The sequence below is a fragment of the Peromyscus leucopus genome, chromosome 6 (assembly GCF_004664715.2).
Source record: "Peromyscus leucopus breed LL Stock chromosome 6, UCI_PerLeu_2.1, whole genome shotgun sequence".
NCBI lineage: Eukaryota > Metazoa > Chordata > Mammalia > Rodentia > Cricetidae > Peromyscus > Peromyscus leucopus.
Genome location: NC_051068.1, coordinates 128,928,621 through 128,940,434, shown reverse-complemented (window position 1 = coordinate 128,940,434; position 11,814 = coordinate 128,928,621). Strand labels below are relative to the sequence as shown.

The 11,814-nt window shown below is 42.8% G+C and overlaps 1 protein-coding gene across 2 annotated transcripts in view; it reads right to left on the bottom strand.

Annotated features, from left to right (window-relative positions):
- Positions 1–1,959: 1,959 nt before the first annotated feature.
- The window catches only part of Ptger3 (prostaglandin E receptor 3), a 68,407-nt gene continuing 58,552 nt past the window's right edge, over positions 1,960–11,814 (bottom strand). The window contains exons 3-5 of one of the 2 annotated variants that reach the window (XM_028890370.2): positions 8,258–8,346; positions 7,344–7,468; positions 1,960–4,898 (exon numbers count right to left, since the gene is read on the bottom strand). In XM_028890370.2, the coding sequence (XP_028746203.1) occupies positions 7,390–7,468; positions 8,258–8,346 (168 nt within the window). In that variant the 3' untranslated portion in view covers positions 1,960–4,898; positions 7,344–7,389. The remainder of the gene's footprint in view (positions 4,899–7,343; positions 7,469–8,257; positions 8,347–11,814) is intronic. The other variant, XM_037207251.1, reaches the window with a different exon arrangement.

The following is an 11,814-nucleotide window of genomic DNA, read 5'->3' as shown; positions in this document are numbered from 1 at the left end:
GCACTGCATCTGATGTTCTGCGTCTGCTGCTTCTCTCTACATGCTACTCACTAGTTACTCTGTTACCTTTTCTTGCTATATGCTGAATAGGCTGATTCATTCAAAACCTCAAGCACAGGTCTTGTAGATCATTCTCTGAGCTGGGTAGACAGGAAGCACGTAGAACTTAGTGCCAATTACATGACACATGGTGACAGCCTAGGCGCTTCAGCCCCACTCACATGTGCCAAGTAGGATCCGAAGACACGGATGACTGTGTCTTCATCGGTTACTTCTGTGTCTTGGCCCCAGCAGTGCTGGTTCCATAGGATCACAAGTTTCATGAAGTCCAGGTCCTGGAAACTCACAGTGTGGCCAGTATTCAAAAGCAGCTATAAAGGATATTAGAATGAGTTTCACACAGATTACTTTGATATAAAGAATACATCATATAATGAAAACCAAGCCTTAGGACATGGAAGAAAACAAGAACCACTTTCATTTACAGTCTGTGTGTAGACATTAAAAATCAACAAAATATTTAGTAAACCCCAGATTTCTGAAACATAAGCACAAATCAAGACAAAAAGGAGATAGTTGCATCATTATAGTGAGTAAAGCATAGTGAACAGAGCCTTAAGATGCCCACACTGTGACAGCCACCTTAGCATGCCTCAAAGGTATTCCTAACTATTGAGGGTGTGGGAAGGCTGTGTTATTTTAAATACATTCTATAGCTTTTTGTAACTTTCATTTCATTTTTTTTAAATTTTAGGCTTTTCTTATAAATAATAAAATAGCAGGCCAATTAAAGTCTGAATTTTCTACATCTTATAGACTACTCTTACAAGACACATAACTACATGTTCCTGTACAAGGCAATGGATCTACCTTTCTCTTCCCTCCTGGGGAGAGTGGAACAAACACAGCCTCCAAACACCAGCACAGCTGCTTTCTCAGGGCCTGGCTCTCACAGCAGTTTTGGAGGCCTTTCCCATCATCCTGGCCTCACATCCAAGAAGCAGTCTAGTGGACCTTTCTTCACCCATTTTCATTCACACCGATTGGTGCTGCTGCCAGAGGACAGCCCTGGAGAGCCCTGCATGAGCTCATTTCCTCCAGTGCAAATGTCAGAGGCCTAAGAGGACATGGAACATATTACATGCAATATACTACACAGGACACGTTAGATGTAACATGTGATATGTCACACATAGTAGCTTATATATTTGTCATATGTTATAAAGAACCACACACAATACATGTAATACCTTACACAAACATCTTACATATAGCTAATATGTACTGTATTACAAAGACTCTATTGCATATATGTGAAAAAGAGCAAGAACTCATGCCTACACATCCATTTAGCACATTAATGATACACAGTTTTATGTGCTTAACCCATAAGCTTTATGGTTGGTCTTATAATTGGTTTAAAACTACTGATCAACTCCACTTATCTACATGCTGTGTGTTTGGGCAGCAACTCCATGGGACTTGTTTTATTTGGAGGATTAGCCTTTGTTTCAGCCTCATTATCCAATGACAAGAGTGTTTACTGATGATACTGATGGTGGGAACCTCAAAAGTTAATTCACATGTCAGAATCACAACACAAGTGCACCTTACAGCAGAAACTGGCATTTTGGATGAATCTGGTTGCTGTGGGATGTCTTTCTGTGTGCTGTGAATATGTGTTACTCCCATTGGCTAATAAATAAAGCTACATTGGCTGATGGCAGGGCAGGATGGAGCCAGGTGGGAAAATCCAAGAGAGACAGCGAAAGGAGAAAGAAGAGTAAGGGGAGACCCCAAACTACCATCCATGGAGCAACATGTAATGGGACACAGGTAAAGCCATGGAACATGTGGCGATACATAGATTAATAGTTATGGGTTGAGTTAAGTTATAAGAGCTAGGTAGCAAGAAGCCTGCCATAGGCCATATAGTTGTTAATTAATATAAGCCTCTGAATGATTATTTTATAAGCAGCTGAGGGACCTCAGGGCTGGGCAGGACACAAGAAAACTTCTAGCTACATCTGATCTTCAGTAGATGATTTCTCTGAACTAAAAGGCAAAGCATTCTTTGAATTCCACTCAGTTTTGTTGAGAACCTAAAACTAGGCTAAAAACTAAAGCCTGTTTTTAAAAACAGCACCAGAAGTATTTTACAGAAACACACACTTTCTCATCAGAGTTTGGATGGATCACAAAAGGTCTGATCTGGTGTCTGAAAATCACCTTTTCAAGCTTCTCCAGTTGCATTATTATTATTATTACAAAGGAGCCTTACACTCTTGTGTTGTATGATTAGATTCCTTGGAGACAGACACACAAATCAAGAAATTAACAAGAAATTTCCTCACCTGAATGGTAATGGTATGGGAGCAGCTTCCCACTGAATTCCTTCCAATTAAAGGCTGGTAGTCCTCTATATAGATGTCACCCCTGCTGATAATTTACTAAATCAGTGGCAACTTTCTAGGTGTCAGACAGGATAACACACTGTTGAGATAGATAAGAGAATATAACAAAAAGGGATCTAGCCATTGTTTTTCAAGGGAAAAAAGGACACAGAGTGTAAGTGTCTAAGGAACAGTATGGTATGATACTGTGGGGTCCATGTAATGTCAGAGTGATAGTACAGATGAGGACACACATAGGTATGAATTGTCCAAGGCCTAAGACAAGGAGAGAACACATAGGAAGTGGGAAGTTCTGCAATGGTTACATGGTACAGACACTAACACATGGGTTTGAAGTGGATTCTGCCCATGACATTCAACCCCCTGCAGTAAGAAAGTCAGTTTGTAGTTGAAACTGAGAGCTCATATCAAGTACTTGGAAATAATTCTGAACAAGGAGTTAAACACCGTCAATGTTTACTGGTCTAGCACATTGCACACACTTCACAGAGATCCTCACAATAACTCTATGGGAAGTACTGTTTTCATCTTATAGGTAGGTTAATTTGAGACCCAGTGGCATGTACTGAAGCTTTCTCAAGGGCATAGGGCCTGTGTGTGATGTATTGAGAGTCAAATCCAACTTTGCTTCAAAACCCATGCTCATGCTACATCACCTGGTCCTTTAAGTGGGTGTCACTGCAGCAAATCTTAAGTGATGGTACTAACGGAGAACCCTGTACAGAGCTCTGTCTTGTGAAAATAAATAGTAGATGACCACTCAATAGCCATGAAGGTGAGCGATGGACATTGCTCTGATGGTGATCTTTACCTGTGCTCAGTAATGGTCACTGAACTTAAATCTGAGAAGTGGGTAGTATGAGTGATCAGCTAAGGACTAGTTCAGTCCATTGTAAAAACAGTCAAAATAGAGCAATGGGAGTTGACAGCTGATTCACGGACCACATCATTTAGTTATAGGTGGACAGAGTGACAATGGACTCCTGATACAGGCTCCCAGGGTGAAACAACAGATCCCAGATTCTCATCTCTTCTCAAGACACCCACAGAGGTGACAGTGTGAGATAGTGACTGCCTAGGCAGACACTGAACATCTACTGAACTAGGTGAACTGGGGGGTGGGGAGGAATCCAAAGGGCAGACTGAAGAAGGAAAACAGGTTGTTGGATTTACAAGCAGGCAAATGTGTACCAGATGGAAGCTATTAAAGAACTCAAATATTTTTTAAAGTTCACTATTTCAGCACAGACAAAATCATTTTATTTCATAAAAAGTCACAGACTTGATATAGAATGATTGTCACTTATTATTTTTGCCCTTTGTGTGTGTGTGCTGCCTGAGCACAAATTATGAGAAGTCTTAAGTTGACAGTGATTCAGAAATAAGATTGAACTGGAACCATAATTAGCTGGCTGTATCTGGTTTTCCTTTTTATGGTTTTAACTGAACATCTAGTCATCTAGCCTTGGAATTGTTAGTGACATTTGTGTGGGAGCTCAAATTACTCAGGGTCAGAGAATCTGAGCTTGCTTTACCCCACAGGGCTGTATAAGGAGAGGATTTGACCACCAGCATGTTTACCAGGTGTTTGGAAGGGTCTATACTTAGCTGTATGGTGTGCTTTGATCTAGCAAGGGGGAGCTCTTTTGCCTCTCCCCTTGGCATGTTATAAAAAGTCTTTTTCAATAAACCTTTGAGGCTGTTGCGTATTGATCCAGGCCCTCCCGAAGCTATCTGTGTTTCTGTCTTCTCGTTGGCTAGATCTCTCTTTTTATCTGATATTTTTTTAGCCCTCTCTCCTCTTCCTAAGAACCCTAGAAAAGGTGGGAAAGGTCTCACAGCCTCCCACACACTTGGAAGGCCCCCTTAGCCGAACTGCTCCCTTTAAGAGCAGAGAAACAATAGGTGATTCCTGAATTACTGAGGGGCCTATACCAGAATTAAGTTAGAACCTTTATTTCCCAGCCTCGTTGATCAAAGGACACAACTCTGTGGTGTCCCATGCCTGCTTGGCACAAACACCCTTTGCTCACTGTCCTCTGATTCCCACACAGCTTTTTGTCTTGTTAAGCTCATACTCAACATGTTGATGTTTCACTGTTTAAAAGCTTTGCTGCTTTTTCAAATCTATGTAGAAGAATCAAACTACAAAAACATGTGAAGATGTTCTGTCAAGGCTGGAGCTGGAGACGGTGCTGTAACAAGTTAGTCTGTGCTTCTTACAAGCCTTGTCTATGCAGTTCTGCCCTACTTCCCAAGTGCAAAGTCCCAGTCCTTCACAGAAGTCAATCAGCATCCAGAAGTTCCGGTTATCATAAGAAAGCTTGTCTCAGTTGTTTATTGGTAAGAAAAAATTAAAACATGGAGCCAAAAGAAGATACAACCCAAAATATTCAGGTATCTTTCTCAGGGGTGGGGGGGGGGGACTCACAGACCCAGGGAAGCAGGAACTGCAATGAAAATCCACCTCAGGGTGTTTGTCATCTGTTAAAATACAGAGAGAAAGACCTGTAAGTATAGTAGGAATAATTTTTACATGTTTGTGTTTAGAATAAAAGTAACACATACCATCTATAGCCAAAGCACATGTGTGTAGAAATTAGGTGTGCTTTATAAATAAAGTCACTTACAGGTACATCCACAGATTGTCTTGCGTACAATAATTCCTAATAAGTATATAATTGTAATTTTAAAATAAGGAAGAGAGCCATTGAGCACCCTGTGAAATGCAGCCTTTCTCATATCAAACCAACTCACTCTTCTGCCTGATTTTAAGGTAATATGCCATGTTGGTTATAGTGAAGCAAGTCAGTTTCTCACTGACAGAATTTCAAATCTCTAATTCTTTTAGAAAGCATTTTGATGGCACAAAGTTTTCAAGAGCATTATAGAACACACATCACAAGCTCATTTAAAGTCTTCTTAAGCTAAAATAAAATACAAGTATAAGGAAAAGCAATCTTGTAGCTGGGTGTGATGACTCATGCCTGTAATTCCAGCACTCAGGAGTCTGAGAAAAGAGAATCCAGAGTTCAAAGCAACCCTTGGTTCCATAAGAGTTTGAGGCTAGCCAGGACTGCAAAAAAAAACCTGTCAAACAAATAACAACAGCAACGACAAAACCCAACCCACCTGAACAAATAGTGACAACAACAGCAACAACAAATCCCCCCACGTTTGGTCTTCCAACTACAGCGCCAATGCTTGCCATAGCACCCAACGTGACTGCAGATCCTGGGTTGAGGGACCTGCAGTTTGCTCCTTCATAAACTCTTGAGTATGCAATATATTGATTTTCTAAAGTGTTTGCAAACAGTCTAAGAAGTGCATATTCTACATTAAAGAAATAAGAACAAGATAAAAAAAAAAGGCACAAGTAACAAATGCCTAAAAATCCATGCAATAAATGTACCAGACAATTTTTTAAGGTACAGAGAGAGACTAGAGAGTTGGCTCAGCCATTAAGAACATTTTCTGCTGTAGCAGATGACCTGAATTCAGTTCCCAGCACTGATATTTGGTGGCTCACCACTGCCTGTGACTCCAGCTCCAGGGGATCTTATGTCCTCTACTGGCCTTTGCAGGAATCTGTGCTCACATGCATGCACACACACAGACACAGAGACACAGACACAGACACAGACACAGACACACACACACACACACACACACACACACGGTTTGAAAAATGCTTAAAGGAGAAAAGTAGAGTGGAAAGAATGAAAAGGTATTGTAAGACAGTGATGGCTTTTTGGAGTTGAGGGAGGGACTAGATAGCAGTAAGCACCCTCTCCTGGTTTATTGGCTTGTTTGTTGCTGCTGGGGAGGGAACCCACCCTTGAGCATGCTAGGCCAGCACTCCACCATTGTGGCACATCCCCAGAGCTTCTCACTTTCCCCCCACTTTTCAAAGTCTCTATGCAGAGCCTGTCTTAATTTTTTTCTATTTAATGAGGAAAAACTATAGTCAAATTTATTTTAAAAATGAAAGACAAGGTGCTGGAGAACTTATCTGGGGTTAAGATTTCTTGCTGTGCAAGCACATGACTGGAGTCTAGAACTCAGCATACACACAGAACAAGTAGGCATACTATGCATACCTGTGTCCTTGCTAGGCTTTGCTGATTTCAGCCTAGCCAAGAGGACAAGAGCCGTAAGTTCAGGGAGAAATCCTGCCTCAAAGGAATAAGTGGAGTGATAGAGAAGGACACTCAATACCTTTTTTTGGTTTCTACATGCATATACAGACAGACAGGCACACAGACAGACAAACAGACACACATATATGCGCACACAGACCCCTGTACTTATATTCACAGAGACACATGCACAGACATATAAACACGTTTATAAAATAAATGTTTTTTAAAAAGCCGTAGGGTGAAACTAACAAAAAAGAGGTAGAAGTAAGTTACCCTCTGTCTTCCCTTCATGCTCTGTAACAAGGGAGAGCTGAGCCACAGTATGCCTAGGTATACACATTTAATCTTACAGATGCTAAATGAGGGACATACATGCATAAGTGTGGTGCCCTTAGAGTCCAGAAGAGGGAGTCAGATCCCTGCAGGTGGAATTACAGGTAGTTGTGAGTCTCCTCACATGGGTGCTGAGAACTGAACCCAGGTCCTGCCAGTGCTCTTAACCAAGCCTTCTCCCCAGCTCCAGCCTTATGATTTTCAAGCTTTTCCAGAGTCCACCAGCATATTCTTGATGGTCTAGTTTCCAACTTCATAGAAAAACATATTCACTTTCTTTGAAAGTCTGAATTGATTCTCTCTCAGTCACCACAACCAGGAGATGATAAATGGCAAAGATATTAAGCTCTTGAACATCCACATTCATAGTAATACTGTGTACTGAGAAGAGGTACTTTTCACACCTGGAAAACCAGAGAATGAAATAAACTGGGCACACTGGCTTTCCACTTACTTGATAAGCTGAGTGTGCTGTCTTAAAAACAGTGAAACCCTTTTCTTCACATCCTCCCTTTTGGATATAGGTTACAGAACACAAGCTGGCAGACTTCGCCCAGTCCACCCATGGCTCTGGAGTCCCTAGCAGACACATTGAAGACAGTGTTAAGGGTAAGAACTGATGTTCTAAATTTAACAGAGTCAACCATGCATCTCACTCTTCATTGTGCTCTGTTTTCCAGAGTGTTTATTCACCGAAGGACACATTTCATACAAATTAAATCAAATCCAAAGGGGAACTGAGAGTGTGCTGGCCATGTGGCAAAGACATTGGGCTCTGGTGTCTGATTAAAACACTGGCTCAGTTGTAAAACACTTATTATGCATCTTATTATAAGCACTCAGCGACATGGATGAGGAGCTAATTTGTCACAAAATCAAGCTAGAATCAGTCTCGGTGGGAGGAAGTGTCTGAAGGGTTTTACAAAAGAAAGCTACCCTGTCCAGTTTGGCTTTCCTGGATTAAAATGAGTGTGGTGACGTGTGTGTGTGTGTGTGTGTGTGTGTGTGTGTGTGTGTGTGTGTGTGTGTGTAGGTCAGTGGACAATCTTGAGTGCTGGTCCTCAAGTGACTTTCCCCTTTTTGATTGAGACAGTGCCTCTCATTGGCTAACTGGCCAGTGAACTCCAGGGATTCCCCTGTCTCTTCCTGCTATCCCTTCATGACTGAGATTACAGGTGCCATCACACCTGGCCTTTGGTTCTGGGTGTTGAATGGAGGTCCTCATGCTTGAGGCAAGCACTTACAGACTGAGCCATCTCCTCAGCTCTTACATTTTGATTCTCAGAGATATTTTTGTCTTGGTATCAGTAGATGGACCTAAGCCAAGGACGAAGGCTTCTCTGTCAAGCAGGCAGACTTTCATCTCACCTTTCCAGCTGGTCATTCCACATCAGAGCTGAGGAGCCTGGGCAGGGCAGGGAGGTGGAGCTGGAAGCGTAGTTGGAGTGGGGCCTGATCTGTGAACAGACAGACAGCGGTGTCAGAGGACAGAGCTACCGACTTTGGTTCTTTTCATCAGATGACGTTCCCTCAAACATGTTGAAAGAAAACCAATGTCCACACATTGACTCACACTGGTCATGGCAAAAGAAGAAATGTACTTTAGATTATCTTCCCAAGACCAGCATACTCCTACTATCATGCTAAAAACTAGAGACCCACACTCTGCTCCCTCGGTGTCCACACTTGAAATGACTGTTTCTAGAGTGGTTACCTCAGCACTTGTTCAACCCTGAATAAAAATGCAATACAATGTTCTAAGGCCTGTCTGCTCTCTCCACTCTATAATTTTCATTACTCATCACGCTTAGGAAAAGGCCAGAATTCTTAACTAGACGTCAAGAACCCTGTTTGGTTTGGCCTCTAGCTGGAAGACTATCCTCACTTTAAACCTCCTCCTGTTCCTGCACCCTCAGTCCCCACTGGCCATCCTTGAGTGGTACAAATGGGGTCATCCTTTCTCCTCCCTCAGCTTCCCTGCCCAGTTGGTTCATCCATGCCCCCTTTACCTGGCTAACTCCTGCTCATCTCACATATCTCAATTTGAAGATTCCTTCCTCGTGGCACACTGTAGGACTTTTCTCATTATTTAATGCTTGCTTATTGTCTCTTTAGGAATTCGTTGTTGGACACCAATGAGCTTTATGAGTATGTGTTCAGTACTGTCTAAGGGAGAAGGTTCACACAGAAGGGACCTGTCTGCTTTTATTTGCTGCTGTGTCTCTAACCTGCAGGCCATGACAGTATGGGTTTGTGGCTCAAATGATGCTGGCAAATTGGTCACAAGTGCATTCCCTCAGTAGCAGTGCCCAAGTGAACCCTGATTCATTGGACACTGCTGAGGAACTAAGAAAAGACTCTTCACTCTGAAAACATATTTCTCCTTAATATATTTATCAGTAATTTTCTTACAAGGAAAAGCAGAATGAAATAAAATTGCTGCAAGAAAAAAATCCATATAGAAATGAAGTTGTTTTGCTGCCCAGAGCACTGGTTTAGTCTCAATAAAGTCAAGACCAGCTAGGGCAGCACATGTGCAAAACACGTGACATCGCTTAGCTTGTCAGGTGAACTCTGAGCCTTTCCACTCTGGCTATGTTAAGGACATGGATGATCATCAGGAAAGTGAGTCTGGATACCAATGGCATGACATCTTTCTTACAATTCCAGAGAAAACAGAAGATTAGTGGCACTTTTCATTCAAACACAACCCTGGGTCAGGGGTCAGACTAGGGAACAAGCAGCATGTTTCCCCATTTCTTCTGCAAAATCCTCAGATCCCCTTTTATTCTTGTAGCCAAAGAAAGCCCTTCTGGCTGGAGTAGGCTCTGGTCTTAGCTGACCTTGATCCTCCTGTTGCCAGTAGAATAATGGGAGCTTGATTAGAGACCTGTTTCATGGTGTGAACGCATTGAGCCTACCACATTTGTTGACTACCATCCTAACAGTGGACAAAGTTTCAGAATTTGGTATCTAACAGCAGAATGGGAACACAGCCGTGTGGGGCTGTGAAGAATGTACCAGTCCCTGCCCATCCACCCGGGCTCACAGCTCATGCACCAAGCATGAACCTAACACAAGCCACAGACTTGGAACTGTGAGGTATCAATGTGAACACATCAATTGTAACGTGCATCTCCTTGGTTAGGACAGCAATCATGGATACTATCATGAGTGAGGGAGGATGGCTAAAAAATTCCACTTCTTCTCAATTCTGCTATAAACTCCCACAAAAATAAGTCTGGCTTTCAAATGGTTCTATATTTGAATAATAGATGGTTTAACCTAATAAATGGTTTTTCTGGTAATGGTTTATTACCTACATTTTTCTCCTCTCAAACACACCCTCTATACCATTTCTAAGACAAATATCAGTAAGTCATAAAGATCTGTCAGTTTTTGTTGTAACCAGATAGGCTCTGGCTATCCCTGCTCCACTCCCCAACCTGTCATAAGATTGTGTATGAGCTAAGGACGAAGGATGTATCTTGGGAGAAACCAGGAAGGGAACAGCATGACAAAGATACCAGCAGTGTTTGAAACTCAGCTGAGTCTCCTCTCTGACCTTTAGGACAGCTCTGGACTGTGAATGATCCTCAAAGCTTGTCCCACATTGAGACAAAGGTTCTGGGCCTTTTTGCTCCCACACCCATCAGTATTTATGGTTTCCCTAGCTGTACCTGGCATTAAGCTTCTGAAAGTCCAACTGTAAGCAGTTAGCGGTGACACTGGGGAGGCTCTGCAGCAACAGGAAGAACTCCAGAAAGGAAGTAAGCCGTCAGTCAGCACCAGATGCACCGTGTGGCAAGTTATGCTTCGCTGCCAGTGGAAAGGCTGCCTGTTTTATGGATGGGCACTCTGGGAAGGGTGTCTCGTGAAAAACAGCCTTCTCGGACCACTGTGATCCATTCCCCTTAGCTAGGAGTTAAGCTTTTAGATCATGTTGAGAAACAGTATTCAAAAGTTCTTTAGCACTTGGCAGGCAGAGACTGGAGATCAGAAGTGCATGGCCAGTCTGGGATTTACTTAGGGTAGGGGAGAATTATTGGTGGAAACATTTGCTTGAAGCATACCTTACCTCAGTGGTGCCAGACTCTTGCTTTTAATATGATTCCATGTTTAACTCCTCAAATGCACTGCCCCCCACAGCACCTCCAAAATGCTACAGTCCACTTCTAATAGATTTCTTAGAGACCTCAACTCTCCAACATGGAGCTCAGCCTTTGTGCTGACAGAGGACTTCTCAGAACTAAGTCCCTCACCCTGGCTTCCGGTAAGCTCCTAGGATGACAAAGTGTTTCCCACATCATTAAATGTAATCTACCCATTTCTCTTTGAGTATGAGAGTGCAAAGGTTTCAGTAAAGTGCAACTCACGAAGATATATCAAGGACATTTTTAGGAATCCAGGTGAGACACTGAATACTATCTACCCATGTACATACAAGCAAGCGGCAGGGGTGGGGGGTGGGGGCAACTGTGGCAAGTGCGTCGACCACCAGTCCCTTGCGGACCCCTTGACACAGCTAGTGGACCCTTGGCTGAGGGTGATTGACACCTCTGTGGGCTGACCCCTGTGCCGGTCTGTCTGTGAGGTGCTGTATAGTTAGAGGTCCCTGTCTGCGCACACTCATCAGCTAATTGACTTATTCCATCCACTGCCTGGTCCGCAGCTCCGGCCCGGGCAGTCTACACCGAGGGCTCAGGACTCAGTCAGTATAAACATTAACTTCATGTTTTGAAGAGCACTGAGAGGAAACTTGTAGAATTCTCTCCCACCCTCTCTAGTCTCCTGTGTTCTTATTACAGACGTGCTTCTCCCATAGCTGTCTATCCCTCTTCTACCTCCTATTCACTGTTCCCTTTCAACCTGTTCTGAATATGAATTATGCTCTTTGATTCCTTCCCTAAAAAACAACCACAATT